Source organism: Salmo salar, chromosome 13, assembly GCF_965601325.2.
Source record: "Salmo salar chromosome 13, fSalSal1, whole genome shotgun sequence".
NCBI classification, from domain to species: Eukaryota; Metazoa; Chordata; class Actinopteri; order Salmoniformes; family Salmonidae; genus Salmo; species Salmo salar.
The window spans coordinates 7,721,609-7,738,210 of record NC_138303.1 but is presented as its reverse complement, the minus strand read 5'-3'; the positions used below and the strand labels follow the sequence as shown (position 1 = coordinate 7,738,210).

At 49.9% G+C, this 16,602-nt stretch overlaps 1 protein-coding gene across 6 annotated transcripts in view; it reads left to right on the top strand.

Moving 5' to 3' along the window:
- Positions 1-16,602, top strand: part of LOC106566343 (host cell factor 1) — a 46,687-nt gene that overhangs the window by 19,240 nt on the left and 10,845 nt on the right. For 5 of the 6 annotated variants that reach the window (XM_014134268.3, XM_045692840.2, XM_014134270.3 and 2 more), the window contains 9 exons: positions 3,757-3,895; positions 4,118-4,254; positions 5,961-7,062; positions 8,912-9,063; positions 10,544-10,729; positions 10,841-11,036; positions 11,809-12,002; positions 12,504-12,527; positions 13,975-14,190. In XM_014134268.3, the coding sequence (XP_013989743.2) occupies positions 3,757-3,895; positions 4,118-4,254; positions 5,961-7,062; positions 8,912-9,063; positions 10,544-10,729; positions 10,841-11,036; positions 11,809-12,002; positions 12,504-12,527; positions 13,975-14,190 (2,346 nt within the window). The remainder of the gene's footprint in view (positions 1-3,756; positions 3,896-4,117; positions 4,255-5,960; positions 7,063-8,911; positions 9,064-10,543; positions 10,730-10,840; positions 11,037-11,808; positions 12,003-12,503; positions 12,528-13,974; positions 14,191-16,602) is intronic. The other variant, XM_014134269.3, reaches the window with a different exon arrangement.

The window sequence follows — 16,602 nt, the reverse complement described above, 5'->3', positions numbered from 1 at the left end:
TGGCCAGCAGCGACTCACGCAAGCCCCATGTCAAACACCCCGAGCACCCTGCTACTCCCTGCTGCAGCAGCAAGCCCCATGTCAAACACCCCGAGCCCCCTGCTACTCCCTGCTGCAGCAGCAAGCCCCATGTCAAACACCCCGAGCTCCCTGCTGCAGCAGCAAGCCCCATGTCAAACACCCCGAGCCCCCTGCTACTCCCTGCTGCAGCAGCAAGCCCCATGTCAAACACCCCGAGCCCCATGCTACTCCCTGCTGCAGCAGCAAGCCCCATGTCAAACACCCCGAGCCCCCTGCTACTCCCTGCCGCAGCAGCAAGCCCCATGTCAAACACCCCGAGCCCCCTGCTACTCCCTGCCGCAGCAGCAAGCCCCATGTCAAACACCCCGAGCCCCCTGCTACTCCCTGCCGCAGCAGCAAGCCCCATGTCAAACACCCCGAGCCCCATGCTACTCCCTGCCGCAGCAGCAAGCCCCATGTCAAACACCCCGAGCGCCCTGCTACTTCCTGCCGCAGCAGTAAGCAGAGCTGCACCGTCTCCTCTCTCTCTCTCTCTCTCTCTCTCGTTACTCTCGTTACTCAGGCTGTAAAGCAAAGTGCCCAAGTTAGTCAAAAATCCTATAAAAACATTTTTTTATTATGATTTCAAATGCCCATCCCTAAAAAATACTTCCCTGAGAGACGTTAAGACCAGGCACCACACCCTCATAGCTACATGTTTCCCCTGAGAGACGTTAAGACCAGGCACCACACCCTCATAGCTACATGTTTCCCCTGAGAGACGTTAAGACCAGGCACCACACCCTCATAGCTACATGTTTCCCCTGAGAGACGTTAAGGCCAGGCACCACACCCTCATAGCTACATGTTTCCCCTGAGAGACGTTAAGACCAGGCACCACACGCTCATAGCTACATGTTTCCCCTGAGAGACGTTAAGACCAGGCACCACACCCTCATAGCTACATGTTTCCCCTGAGAGACGTTAAGGCCAGGCACCACACCCTCATAGCTACATGTTTCCCCTGAGAGACGTTAAGGCCAGGCACCACACCCTCATAGCTACATGTTTCCCCTGAGAGACGTTAAGGCCAGGCACCATACCCTCATAGCTACATGTTTCCCCTGAGAGACGTTAAGGCCAGGCACCACACCCTCATAGCTACATGTTTCCCCTGAGAGACGTTAAGGCCAGGCACCACACCCTCATAGCTACATGTTTCCCCTGAGAGACGTTAAGGCCAGGCACCACACCCTCATAGCTACATGTTTCCCCTGAGAGACGTTAAGGCCAGGCACCACACCCTCATAGCTACATGTTTCCCCTGAGAGACGTTAAGGCCAGGCACCACACCCTCATAGCTACATGTTTCCCCTGAGAGACGTTAAGACCAGGCACCACACGCTCATAGCTACATGTTTCCCCTGAGAGACGTTAAGACCAGGCACCACACCCTCATAGCTACATGTTTCCCCTGAGAGACGTTAAGGCCAGGCACCACACCCTCATAGCTACATGTTTCCCCTGAGAGACGTTAAGGCCAGGCACCACACCCTCATAGCTACATGTTTCCCCTGAGAGACGTTAAGGCCAGGCACCACACCCTCATAGCTACATGTTTCCCCTGAGAGACGTTAAGGCCAGGCACCACACCCTCATAGCTACATGTTTCCCCTGAGAGACGTTAAGGCCAGGCACCACACCCTCATAGCTACATGTTTCCCCTGAGAGACGTTAAGGCCAGGCACCACACCCTCATAGCTACATGTTTCCCCTGAGAGACGTTAAGGCCAGGCACCACACCCTCATAGCTACATGTTTCCCCTGAGAGACGTTAAGACCAGGCACCACACCCTCATAGCTACATGTTTCCCCTGAGAGACGTTAAGACCAGGCACCACACCCTCATAGCTACATGTTCCCTTTAATCATATCACAATCAACTTTTACCAGTTGAATGTAAACCAGTTCTTCGTGTAAACAAATAAATCTGCAAATGAGGTTATACCTCTAGGCCTTCAGAAAGTGTTTATGCCTCTTGACTTATTCCACATTGTGTTGTTAAGAATTCAACACGGATTAAATAGAGCTGCACACAACAGCCCATAATGACCAAGTGAAAACAGGGTTTTTATACATTTTGGCAAATTTGATTGAAAAATGAAATACAGAAATATCTCATTTACATAAGTATTCACACCCTTGAGTCAATACATGTTAGAATCACCTTTGGCAGCGATTACAGCTGTGAGCTTTCCGCTCCTAGATTGTGCAACATTTGCTTATTATTATTATAAAAAAAATTATTCAATCTCTGTAAAATTGGTTGTTGGCCATTTGCTCTTTTAAAGTCTCTGAGGGGTTTACTTCCTCCTCTGGCAACTTGGTGTATTACAAAAACCATCCGTAGTGTAATTAATAACTTCACCATGCTTCAAGGGATATTCAATGTCTGCTTTAAAAATGTTTTTTTTTTAATTACCCACCGCCCTTTGCCAGGCATTGGAAAACCTCCCTGGTCTTTGTTGTGGAATCTGTGTTTTGAAATTCACTGCTCGACTGAGGGACCTTTACAATTATCTGTATGTGTGTTGGGTACAGAGATGAGGTAGTCATTTAAAAAATCATGTTAAACACTTTTTACACAGAGTGAGTCCATGCCACTTGTGACTTGTTAAGCAAATTGTTTGGGCTTGCCGTAACAAAGTTGTTGAATATTTATTGATTCAAGACATTTCAGCTTTTCATTTGTAATTAATTAGTTACAAATTTCTAAAAACATTATTCCACTTTTACATTATGGGGTTGTGGGGTGTGTGTGTGTGTGTGTGTGTGTGTGTGTGTGTGTGTGTGGGGGGGGGGGGGGGGGGGGGGGGGGGGGGGGGGGGGGGGGGGGGGGGGGGGGGGAGACCAGTGACGACAAATCTCAATGTAATCCATTTTAAATTCAAGCTGCAGCACAACAAAATGTTGGGAAAGTCAAAGGGTTTAAATAGCCTACTTTCTGAAGGCACTGTAATCTCATTAAATATACACATATTTGCATATCAATGCATTTTTCCGGACACTGGATGAAGTCAGCCTAAATATTTTGGTTTCATTTTGTTTATACACTCCGGGACCGGACTTGTCCAGAGCAAATTGTGGAGAAACTGTCTTTTTATTATTTTTTTTATTATTATTTTCTATCTGTAAAATACTCGAGATGATAAAATGTACAACATATCAACAATTCCCGCTGAGTAAGTCTGTAATTATATATCAAAGGATAACCACAGACTCTTCTAAAGCTGAGAAAAATGACTTGGCGTGTGGGAAGAGTCTAAAATGTCAGTTAACCCTTTCCCTCCTAATTAACATTTAATAAAACAATCCCCATTAAAAATCCGTCTTGTTTTTAAGCTAGAGATATCTTTATTTTGTTGTTGCATGGGCTGAGTCTCAATTCAGCGATTTTTTTATTTTTTTTTTTTTTTGTGTTTTTATTTTTTTATTTTATTTTTAAATATTTTTAATTTTAATTTTTTCAATTTTTTATTTGTTATTATATTTTTTTTTTATCGTACATCTGCAGTGAATGGAGTCAGCTAGAGCGGGGTTTATCTTCTCACACCAAAACGTCTGAACGGTTTCACCCTACAAAAACTATTATGACCCCTCTGTGGAAAAATGAGACTCTCACGAACATGCTGGTTTTGCTCTAACTTTGTGTATATTTCCTATTTTGCGCATTTATACATTCTCTGTTTCTACCAGGTGGTGCTGAAGGGTGCCCCCGGACAGCCTGGAACTATTTTACGGACCGTCCCCATGGGAGGTGTACGTCTCGTCTCCCCGGTAACGGTTTCCGGTGTCAAACCTAACGTCACCACCCTGGTCGTCAAGGGAACCACAGGTAAGGAGCTCCGGTGATAATCACATCTTTGCTAGTCATGTCTAGTTATGCTACTAAATATGATTTAGTTAGTGACACATTGAATCATCAACAGTCACTGTCATGCTTTAGCTTGTGCCGTTTTGTAGCGTCAGTCCCATTTACACTAGCCTGGGTACCGGTCTGTTAGCGTTACCAATGGCCGTCAATCAATTCACAAATCAATGTTCTCCCTCTGAACAGGTGTGACTACGTTGGGTACGGTGACTGGCACAGTGTCAACCAGCCTGGCAGGAGGAAGTGTTGCCACTGCTGCTCCTATCACTACCTTGGGCACCATGACGACCCTGCCTGGACAGGTCACCGTCTCCACAGCACAGGTACAGTTTTTGTAGGATGACGTAGGATGCGTTTACACAGGTAGCCCAATTCTGATCTTTTGCCCAATTATTGGCAAAAGAGCTGATCTAATTGGTCAAGAGTCCAATTAGTGAATAAAAAGATCAGAATTGCAGCCTTAGTGTCTTATCTACCACAGTTGCTATGTCAGTCCAGTTTGGTACAGGTGAATACTGTCGTCATTAATACTTAGAATGGATTGACTCCCATTTAAATTTGCTGCTAAGCTTTTCCTGGTGGCATACACCTGGGAGACACCAAGCTGACGTCGATACGTCTCGAGAGGCACCGAGCTGACGTCGATACATCCGGAGAGACGCCGAGCTGACGTCGATACGTCTTGAGAGACGCCGAGCTGACGTCCATACGTCTTGAGAGACGCCGAGCTGACGTCCATACGTCTTGAGAGACGCCGAGCTGACGTCCATACGTCTTGAGAGACGCCGAGCTGACGTCCATACGTCTTGAGAGACGCCGAGCTGACGTCGATACGTCTTGAGAGACGCCGAGCTGACGTCGATACGTCTTGAGAGACGCCGAGCTGACGTCGATACGTCTTGAGAGACGCCGAGCTGACGTCGATACGTCTTGAGAGACGCCGAGCTGACGTCGGTACGTCTTGAGAGACGCCGAGCTGACGTCGGTACGTCTTGAGAGACGCCGAGCTGACGTCGGTACGTCTTGAGAGACGCCGAGCTGACGTCGGTACGTCTTGAGAGACGCCGAGCTGACGTCGGTACGTCCCGAGAGACGCCGAGCTGACGTCGGTACGTCCCGAGAGACGCCGAGCTGACGTCGGTACGTCCCGAGAGACGCCGAGCTGACGTCGGTACGTCCCGAGAGACGCCGAGCTGACGTCGGTACGTCCCGAGAGACGCCGAGCTGACGTCGATACGTCCCGAGAGACGCCGAGCTGACGTCGGTACGTCTTGAGAGACGCCGAGCTGACGTCGGTACGTCTTGAGAGACGCCGAGCTGACGTCGGTACGTCTTGAGAGACGCCGAGCTGACGTCGGTACGTCCCGAGAGACGCCGAGCTGACGTCGGTACGTCCCGAGAGACGCCGAGCTGACGTCGGTACGTCCCGAGAGACGCCGAGCTGACGTCGGTACGTCCCGAGAGACGCCGAGCTGACGTCGGTACGTCCCGAGAGACGCCGAGCTGACGTCGGTACGTCCCGAGAGACGCCGAGCTGACGTCGGTACGTCCCGAGAGACGCCGAGCTGACGTCGGTACGTCCCGAGAGACGCCGAGCTGACGTCGGTACGTCCCGAGAGACGCCGAGCTGACGTCGGTACGTCCCGAGAGACGCCGAGCTGACGTCGGTACGTCCCGGGAGACGCCGAGCTGACGTCGGTACGTCCCGGGAGACGCCGAGCTGACGTCGGTACGTCCCGGGAGACGCCGAGCTGACGTCGGTACGTCCCGGGAGACGCCGAGCTGACGTCGGTACGTCCCGGGAGACGCCGAGCTGACGTCGATACGTCCCGGGAGACGCCGAGCTGACGTCCCGGGAGACATTGCAGTGCTTCTGTAGCAATTTTCTTTCTGTTCCGACTTGCCACCATGAAAACATAACACTCGGAATGATTGAATTCCATTTTATATAATTTTTTTTCTTAATTTTATTGGCTAGATTGAATTGTATTAAGTTGTTTTATTGACCTCTTGTGTCTCTGTCCTCCAGGCAGGAGGCCAGGCCACCCAAGTGACCTTAATCACTACCCCTAGCGGTGTAGAGGCTCAGCCTGTCCATGACCTTCCTGTCTCCATCCTGTCCTCCCCCACCTCCGCCGACCCCTCCTCCACTCAGCCCGAGGCAGGCGACCCAGGAACCGTGACCCTGGTCTGCTCAAACCCACCCTGCGAGACCCACGAGACCGGCACTACCAATACCGCTACCACGGCCTCCGCTAACATGACTGGTAATGGTGGGGTAGAGAGGGTGTGTACAAACCCGCCGTGTGAAACTCACGAGACCGGCACCACCAATACTCAAACGACGGCGTCCTCCAACATGGGCCAGGTACAGCAGGTGTGCACCAACCCGCCGTCAGAGACCCACGATACAGGTACCACCAACACCCAGACTACCGCCAGCTGTAACATGGGATCCAACCAGCAACAACAAGGCTCTTGCGTAAGCGACAACACCAGCGGGTCTGATCCCCCGTCCTCTCCGTGCCCCTCCTCCGGAGCCGTCTCCCCCTCGTCTGTCTCTGGTACCAGCTCTGTGCCCGGGGTGCTACGACCGGAGACTCTGAGAACGGGGACCACCTACACCTCGACCACCGCACGCTCTAACATGGGTTCTGACAAGATGGGCATGACGCTTAGCTCCTCGTCCTCAGATAACCAGAGCAAGTCATCCAGCGGTGGAGGAGGAGGAGGATGCCCCCTCACCTCTCCTGTCTGCTCCAGTCCACCTTGTGAAACACACCAGACTGGCACTACCACTACGTCGACGCAGGACAACTCCAGTACGGGCAGCGGGCAGACTACAGGGACAGTGCAAAAGGTGTGTTCCAATCCGCCGTGTGAAACACATGAAACAGGGACGACCAACACCCCATCTCAGACTACGTCCAACCTGGCGGGGACGGGGACAGGGACAGGCACGGTCCAGAGAGTGTGTTCCAATCCGCCGTGTGAAACACACGAGACCGGGACGACCAACACCCCATCTCAGACTACGTCCAACCTGGCAGGGACGGGGACGGTCCAGAGAGTGTGTTCCAATCCGCCGTGTGAAACACATGAAACAGGGACGACCAACACGGCTACCACAGGTAGGTCCTACTGTTATCTATCCACTGAGCATATGACTGTGTCTGTAAACCCGTCGCTTTCTTCAAGTTGACAGATTCCGGTTCGTACGGTCAGGGTTTTTACAGGTATGAAAAATCCTGGAAAAGTCATTGTATTTATATTTTTTTCTCCCAGGCTTGTAAAAGTTTTGGAAAATTATCAAATCGGAAAAGTCATGGAAATTAATTTAATGTAATTCTTGTTAATGTCATTTATTTAGGCACAGTTTTTAAATATTTTATTAATCAAATAAAAATCAACATACTATTGGTCATGTAGTGTATGTGGACAGATGCTTGTCCAACTTCTCATTCCAAAATCATGGGCATTAATATGGAGGTGGTTCCCCCCTTTGCTGCTATAACAGCCTCCATCCACTCTTCTGGGAAGGCTTTCCACTAGATGTTGGAACATTGCTGATGGGACTTGCTTCTATTCAGCCAACTGACTCACAGTCGGCGTTCCAATTCATCCCAAAAGGTGTTCGATGGGGTTGAAGTCAGGGCTCTGTGCAGGCCAGTCAAGTTCTTCCACACTGATCTCGACAAACCATTTCTGTATGGACCTCGCTTTGTGCACAGGGGCATTGTCATGCTGAAACAGTAAAGGGCCTTTGTTGCCACAAAGTTGGAAGCACAGAATCGTTTAGAACGTCATTGTATGCTGTAGCATTAAGATTTCCCTTCACAGGAACTAAGAGGCCTGAACAATGAAAAACAGCCCCAGACCATTATTCCTCCTCCACCAAACTTTACAGTTGGCACTATGCATTGGGGCAGGTAGCGTTCTCCTGACATACGCCAAACCCAGATTCGTCCATCGGACTGCCAGATGGTGAAGCGTGATTCATCACTCTAGAGAACGCGTTTCCACTGCTCCAGATTCCGATGGCCGCGAGCTTTACACCACTCCAGCCGACGCTTGGCATTGCCCATGGTGATCTTAGGCTTGTGTGCGGCTGCTCGCCCATGGAAACCCATTTCATGAAGCTACCAACAAGCAGTTCTTGTGCTGATGTTGGTTCCAGGGGCAATTTGGGACTCAGTATGGAGTGTTGTAACCGAGGACTACCACTTGTGTGGACTACCACTTCGCAACTGAGCCGTTGTTGCTTCTAGATGTTTCCACTTCACAATAACAACGCTGTAGGGCTGACCCCAATTAGTCGATTGTTTGGTCGTTAGGCTGTTGATCGACTGAGATTGTTTTAGTGGAGCAGTAACACAAACATACAGTACCAGTCCAGTTTGGGGACACCTACTCATTCAAGCATTTTTTTCTTTATTTTTACTATTTTGGGGGACCGTTTTGGTCCTACTGTTGGGGGGACCGTTTTGGTCCTACTGTTGGGGGGACCGCTTTGGTCCTACTGTTGGGGGGACCGCTTTGGTCCTACTGTTTCGGGGGACCGCTTTGGTCCTACTGTTTCGGGGGACCGCTTTGGTCCTACTGTTGGGGGGACCGCTTTGGTCCTGCTGTTGGGGGGGACCGCTTTGGTCCTGCTGTTGGCAGGGGGGACCGCTTTGGTCCTGCTGTTGGCAGGGGGGACCGCTTTGGTCCTGCTGTTGGCAGGGGGGACCGCTTTGGTCCTGCTGTTGGCAGGGGGGACCGCTTTGGTCCTGCTGTTGGCAGGGGGGACCGCTTTGGTCCTGCTGTTGGCAGGGGGGACCGCTTTGGTCCTGCTGTTGGCAGGGGGGACCGCTTTGGTCCTGCTGTTGGCAGGGGGGACCGCTTTGGTCCTGCTGTTGGCAGGGGGGACCGCTTTGGTCCTGCTGTTGGCAGGGGGGACCGTTTTTATTCATAATGTTGGGACGTTTCTCCTCCCTCCAGCTCAGCCTGGTGACTCGACACAAGGAGACAATGGAACTACAGAGGCTCCCTCGTCGTCCTCGGCAACCACCGAGACCAGCGCATCAACGACATCTGGCAGAGCCGTCACCACGGTTACTCAGTCCACGCCCACACCTGGGCCCTGCGTACCTGTAAGGACATTATTACACCAATGCTTTCATATGGTCAACTCTTTTCTTTTTTTTAGGGGCTTGTGGTTACTGTACTTGTCCTTTGGGTGTTAGGGCATCCCTGGTTTGAGCCCCACCGCCGTTCTCTGCACTATAGACTGTTAAAGACATTTATTTTGGACATTATGGTGGGTAGCAGCCACATGGGTTAACTATTAAACTGGTTAAATCAAGGTTTTATCTATTAATCAAACTTTAAACCAAGCTTTTAATTAATCCTAGTATTAATTTAACCTTAATCTAAAAATAATTGAAACAATGTTGGTGCAAACCACCCAGTAAGTTTTGAGAATTTGACAATTCAGCCCTTTTCTTTTATTTTTACTTCATCGCTGACTCCTCTCGCTCTCCTTCTCTCGCTCGCTGTCCTTCTCTCTCTCGCTCTCCTTCTTGCTCTCCTTGCTCGCTCTCCTCTCTTGCTCTCCTCTCTTGCTCACCTTCTCTCGCTCGCTCTCTCTCGCTCTCCTTCTTGCTCTCCTTGCTTGCTCTCCTTCTCTATTTCTCTCCTCTCTTGCTCTCGCTCGCTCTCTTGCTTTCCTCTCTTGCTCTCCTTCTCTATTTCTCTCCTCTCTTGCTCTCGCTCGCTCTCTTGCTTTCCTCTCTTGCTCTCCTTCTCTCGCTCGCTCTCTCGCTCTCCTTCTTGCTCTCCTTGCTTGCTCTCCTTCTCTATTTCTCTCCTCTCTTGCTCTCGCTCGCTCTCTTGCTTTCCTCTCTTGCTCTCCTTCTCTATTTCTCTCCTCTCTTGCTCTCGCTCGCTCTCTTGCTTTCCTCTCTTGCTCTCCTTCTCTCGCTCGCTCTCTCGCTCTCCTTCTTGCTCTCCTTGCTTGCTCTCCTTCTCTCTTTCGCTCCTCTCGCTCTCTCTCTCTTGCTCTCCTCTCTTGCTCTCCTTCGCTCGCTCTCCTTCGCTCGCTCTCCTTCTTGCTCTCCTTCTTGCTCTCCTTCTTGCTCTCCTCTCTTTCTCTCCTCTCTTGCTCTCCTCTCGCTCGCTCTCTCTTGCTCTCCTTCTCTCTTGCTCTCCTCTTGCTCTCCTTCTCTCGCTCGCTCTCCTTGCTCTCCTTGCTTGCTCTCCTTGCTCGCTCTCCTTGCTCGCTCTCCTTGCTCGCTCTCCTTCTCTCTTGCTCTCCTCTTGCTCTCCTCTTGCTCTCACTCGCTCTCTCTCGCTCTCCTCTCTTTCTCTCCTCTCTTGCTCTCCTCTCGCTCGCTGTCTCTTGCTCTCCTTCTTGCTCTCCTTGCTCGCTCTCCTTCTCTCTTGCTCTCCTCTCTTGCTCTCCTCTCGCTCGCTCTCCTTGCTCTCCTTGCTTGCTCTCCTTGCTTGCTCTCCTCTCTCGCTCCTCTCTTGCTCTCCTCTCGCTTGCTCTCCTTGCTCGCTCTCCTCTTGCTCTCCTTCTCTCGCTCGCGCTCTCTCTTCTCTCCTTGACTCTTTCTCTTCTATATCCTCCAGGAGATCTCATCAATGTCTGGGTCGTCTGAGGCGGTGGCATCGGGGGCTGAAGAGGAAGAGGAGGCCATGCAGACCGACTCTCTCCCAGAGGGCACGGTGAGGGTCGTGACCCTGGAGGAGGCTGCTGCAGCTGGGATACATGTCCATGTGGAGGGCATGGAAGAACAGAACCAGGGGGAGCAGGAGGTACAATTAATTTCTGAGCAAACTAGTTGTTTCGTTGTCAAGATGTATGAATATATTGAATTGTCCTCAACAAATTCCCCACTCCCCCCTTCTCTGCATCCTGTTGTCTAGGGCCTGCCTGCAGAGCTGATGTCTGAAGGTGGCTCGGGGGGCCAGCAGACCCTGATGGTGACGGGTTTAACCCCCGAGGAGCTGGCTGTTACTGCTGCTGCCGAGGAGGCGGCACAACACGCTGCTACTGAGGAGGCTAACGCCCAGGCCAAGGCCATACAGGCTGTCCTGCAGGCCGCACAGCACGCTGTCATGAGTGAGTAGACATACGGGTGGGCAGATGGGCGGGCGGAAGGGCGGGCAGAGAGCCGGACAGCCAGCCAGACAGAGAGTGAGCCAGACAGACCCTGGCCATACAGACCCTGGCCATACAGGCTGTCATGAGGAAGTAGAGAAAGACAGACTGGGGACTAGGGCCTACTGCTCCACTAGGGCCTACTGCTCCACTAGGGCCCTACTGCTCCAGCACCAGGGCCCTACTGCTCCAGCACCAGGGCCCTACTGCTCCAGCACCAGGGCCCTACCGCTCCAGCACCAGGGCCCCTACCGCTCCAGCACCAGGGCCCCTACCGCTCCAGCACCAGGGCCCCTACCGCTCCAGCACCAGGGCCCCTACCGCTCCAGCACCAGGGCCCCTACCGCTCCAGCACCAGGGCCCCTACCGCTCCAGCACCAGGGCCCCTACCGCTCCAGCACCAGGGCCCCTACCGCTCCAGCACCAGGGCCCCTACCGCTCCAGCACCAGGGCCCCTACCGCTCCAGCACCAGGGCCCCTACCGCTCCAGCACCAGGGCCCCTACCGCTCCACTAGGCCCCTACTGCTCCGCTACTCTGAGACGCTATGAATACGGGCCCCTGATGTAGAACCAGCAGGGGGTCGTTACTGATTTGTTAAATTCCAACGCTAGCAAGTCCCTGGAAGGCTAACAGATTGGCTGTTTTAACCAGATGTGTGGTTAGGACTGGAGAGAGAATCGTTAGCGTTTAGCATTTAGCATTCTCATCTCTCCTGTCCCCCCCCCTTCCAGATGAAGGAGACGGTGGCCATCACACCACCACCATCCCCATTGTGTTGACTCAGGCTGAGCTGGCAGCCCTGGTACAACAACAACAGCAGCTGCAGGAGGCCCAGGCTCAGGCCCAGGCTCTTGCTCAGGCCCAGGCTCTTGCTCAGGCTCAGGCTCAGGCCCAGGCCCAGGCAGCAGCAGCACAACAAAACCAGGTCAGTCAGCCCAACCACTGTTTTACTGCCTGTCGTTAACTGTTTGTCTGCCTGCCTGTCTGTCGCTGACTCCCTGCCTGCCTGTCGCTGCCTGTCTGTCGCTAACTTTCTGCCTGCCTGCCTGTCGCTGCCTGCCTGTCGCTAACTTTCTACCTGCTTGCCTGTCTGTCGCTAACTTTCTGCCTGCCTGTCTGTCGCTAACTTTCTGCCTGCTTGCCTGTCTGTCGCTAACTTTCTGCCTGCCTGTCTGTCCTTAACTTTCTGCCTGCCTGTCTGTCCTTAACTTTCTGCCTGCCTGTCTGTCACTAACTTTCTGCCTGCTTGCCTGTCTGTAGCTAACTTTCTGCCTGCTTGCCTGTCTGTCGTTAACTTTCTGCCTGTCTGTCGCTAACTTTCTGCCTGCCTGTCTGTCGCTAACTGTCTGCCTGCCTGCCTGTCGCCGTCTCTCTGTCTGCCTGTCTTCCTCTAACTGCCTGTCTCCAACTGTCTCCTACTGCCCAGGCAGCAGCAGCACAACACAACCAGGTCAGTCAGCCCAGCCACTGTTTTACTCTAACGGTCTGCCTGCCTCTGTCTCTGCCTGCCTCTGTCTCTGCCTGCCTCTGTCTCTGCCTGCCTCTGTCTCTGCCTGCCTCTGTCTCTGCCTGTCTCTGCCTGTCTCTGCCTGTCTCTGCCTGCCCCTGTCTCTAACGGTCTGCCTGCCCCTGTCTCTAACGGTCTGCCTGCCCCTGTCTCTAACGGTCTGCCTGCCCCTGTCTCTAACGGTCTGCCTGCCCCTGTCTCTAACGGTCTGCCTGCCCCTGTCTCTAACGGTCTGCCTGCCCCTGTCTCTAACGGTCTGCCTGCCCCTGTCTCTAACGGTCTGCCTGCCCCTGTCTCTGCCTGCGGTCTAAGTGTCTCTGTCTGTCTGTATCTTTCGTTCTGTCTAGTCTCATTATATTTTACTGGTCATATAGATCACAATACTTGAACTGTTGGAATCCATTTAAACAGTGTGATTGATGTTATGGAAGAAAGCGACAACATTCTTGTTTGGAACCATTTGTTGACCTAACAGAATGACTTTATAGTGTATCTGACGGCGACGAGGATGACCTGGACTGCTCTAACAGAATGACTTTATAGTGAATCTGACGGCGACGAGGATGACCTGGACTGCTCTAACAGAATGACTTTATAGTGTATCTGACGGCGACGAGGATGACCTGGACTGCTCTAACAGAATGACTTTATAGTGAATCTGACGGCGACGAGGATGATGACCTGGGCTGCTTTAACAGAATGACTTTATAGTGAATCTGACGGCGACGAGGATGATGACCTGGGCTGCTTTAACAGAATGACTTTATAGTGAATCTGACGGCGACGAGGATGATGACCTGGGCTGCTTTAACAGAATGACTTTATAGTGAATCTGACGGCGACGAGGATGACCTGGACTGCTCTAACAGAATGACTTTATAGTGAATCTGACGGCGACGAGGATGACCTGGACTGCTCTAACAGAATGACTTTATAGTGAATCTGACGGCGACGAGGATGACCTGGACTGCTCTAACAGAATGACTTTATAGTGAATCTGACGGCGACGAGGATGACCTGGACTGCTCTAACAGAATGACTTTATAGTGAATCTGACGGCGACGAGGATGATGACCTGGGCTGCTTGATTGACAGGGTGCGGGGCTTGGTGTGTGTGGGGGGGGGGGGAGTAGTCACGAGTTGAGGAGGGAGACGACAGAATTAACTAGAATTAAAAACGTACGTTGGGCTTTAGTGGCGTTTTCAAAATATTGCGTGTGATATGCATCTCTTTTGCCATATTGTGCAGCCCTACTGTCTTGTCTTGTCTGTCTGTCTTTTTTTGGGGCGATCTGAATGTGTTGTTTGTATTTGTTAAATAAGCACTTTGAACTGCATTTTTAATTATTTACGAAATTCTGTATAAATAAACTTTTATGATTTGATCCAGCCCACCGAGGGCCTGGCCCCAGCAGACAGCCTGAACGACCCAGCGTCAGAGAGTAACGCTGATGAGCTGGCTGCTGCAGTGACCCAGGCTGTGGCCCGGTTAGCCCCGTCCTGCACCTTAACACCAACTCAGACAATGATGGCGACCAGTCCGGCTAAGATACAGGCAGCTACGCCCATGGCAGAGGGGGTCAATGGAATAGAGTCTGCCGCAGGGGTGAGTGGATTGGATGACCTCTGACCTCTGTTTACCTGATTTTAAAAATAAAAAACATAATCATTGAAGTAACTCAAAATGGCTGTTACTTAGTCAGTTCACTATGAGATGGTTTTATAATACTTTATAAAAGGGGGTCATACATGCTCATGACAAGTCTTATAATGCATTATAGCTTCAGGTAAAGTGTTACCAAACGGGGTTTATTTCTGGATAAAAATGGGGTTTAGGTGGTGGGCTTGGCGAATTTCCTGCTAAGAACATTTCCTGCAATTCTACACATCTTGCCGTGACTTACAGTTGAAGTCGGAAGTTTACATACACCTTAGCCAAATACATTTAAATTCAGTTTTTCACAATTCCTGACATTTAATCCTAGTAAAAATTCCTTGTTTTAGGTCAGTTAGGATCACCACTTTATTTTAAGAATGTGAAACGTCAGAATAATAGTAGAGAGAATGATTTATTTCAGCTTTAATTTCTTTCATTACATTCCCAGTGGGTCAGAAGTTTACATACACTCAATTAGTATTTGGTAGCATTGCCTTTTAAATTGTTTAACTTGGGTCAAATGTTTCGGGTAGCCTTGCACAAGCTTCCCACAATAAGTTGGGTGAATTTTGGCCCATTCCTCCTGACAGAGCTGGTGTAACTGAGTCAGGATTGAAGGCCTCCTTGCTCGCACACACTTTTTCAGTTCTGCCCACAAATGTTCTATAGAGTTGAGGTCAGGGCTTTGTGATGGCCACTCCAATACCTTGACTTTGTTGTCCTTAAGCCATTGTGCCACAACTTTGGAGGTATGCTTTGGGTCATTGTCCATTTGGAAGACCCATTTGTGACCAAGCTTTAACTTCCTGACTGATGTCTTGAGATGTTGCTTCAATATATCCACATAATTTTCCTCCCTCATGATGCAATCTATTTTGTGAAGTGCACCAGTCCCTCCTGTAGCAAGGCACCCCCACAACATGATGCTGCCACCCCGTGCTTCACGGTTGGGATGGTGTTCTTCGGCTTGCAAGCCTCCCCCTTTTTCCTCCAAACATAACGATGGTCATTATGGCCAAACAGTTATATATTTGTTTCATCAGACCAGAGGACATTTTTCCAAAAAGTACGATCTTTGTCCCTATGTGCAGTTGCAAACCTTAGTCTGGCTTTTTTATGGCGGTTTTGGAGCAGTGGCTTCTTCCTTGCTGAGCGGCCTTTCAGGTTATGTCGATATAGGACTCGTTTTACTGTGCATATAGATAATTTTGTACCTGTTTCCTTGTTCTGGGATTGATTTGCACTTTTCGCACCAAAGTACGTTCATCTCTAGGAGACAGAACGCGTCTCCTTCCTGAGCGGCATGATGGCTGCGTGGTCCCATGGTGTTTATACTTGCATACTATTGTTTGTACAGATGAACGTGGTACCATCAGGCGTTTGGAAATTGCTCCCAAGGATGAACCAGACTTGTGGAGGTCTAGAATTTTTTTTTTTTTCTGAGGTCTTGGCTGATTTCTTTTGATGTTCCCATGATGTCAAGCAAAGAGACACTGAGTTTGAAGGTAGGCCTTGAAATACATCCACAAGTACACCTCCAATTGACTCAAATTATGTAAATTAGCCTTTCAGAAGCTTCTAAAGCCATGACATCATTTTCTGGAATTTTCCAAGCTGTTTAAAGGCCCAGTCAACATAGTGTATGCAAACTTCTGACCCACTGGAATTGTGATACAGTGAATTATAAATGAAATAATCTGTCTGTAAACAATTGTTGGAAAAATAACTTGTCATGCACAAAGTAGATGTCCTAACCAACTTGCCAAAACTATAGTTCGTTAACAAGAAATTTGTGGAGTGGTTGAAAAACGAGTTTTAATGACTCCAACCTAAGTGTATGTAAACTTCCGACTTCAACTGTATGCTATCTGAGTGACTCAAACATAACATTAATGGAGGCCCCATGCAATGACAAAAATCCTCCGTAATGCGTAGTTTTTGGAATTTAAGATTCTCCGTCTAAATTTTTATTTTGGTGATTGTTGGGTCTCAAAGATGATCTTATTTTAAATGTATATATATTAGCTCTATTATCTTTTCTACATATTTTGTATCTGGTTTTAATCATTTTAAGTTTACAATGAAGATATTTTTCCGTTCTGAAAATTATTCTTAAAAAAATCTGTTTGAACATAGGCGGCCCCGAAAAAAAAATACCCAATACTTTTTTTTATGCTGAAAAACACCCTGCCAAAGAATGATGCGTACAAGTACGTTTTCAAACCATCATGTGTTGCCCAGAGGCTGATTTCTGTTCACCTCTTTGACAAACCACCTCATTATATATATATATATATATATATATATATATATATATATAATTTTTTTGTATACATGTATGTCATTTAAAAAAAAAATATA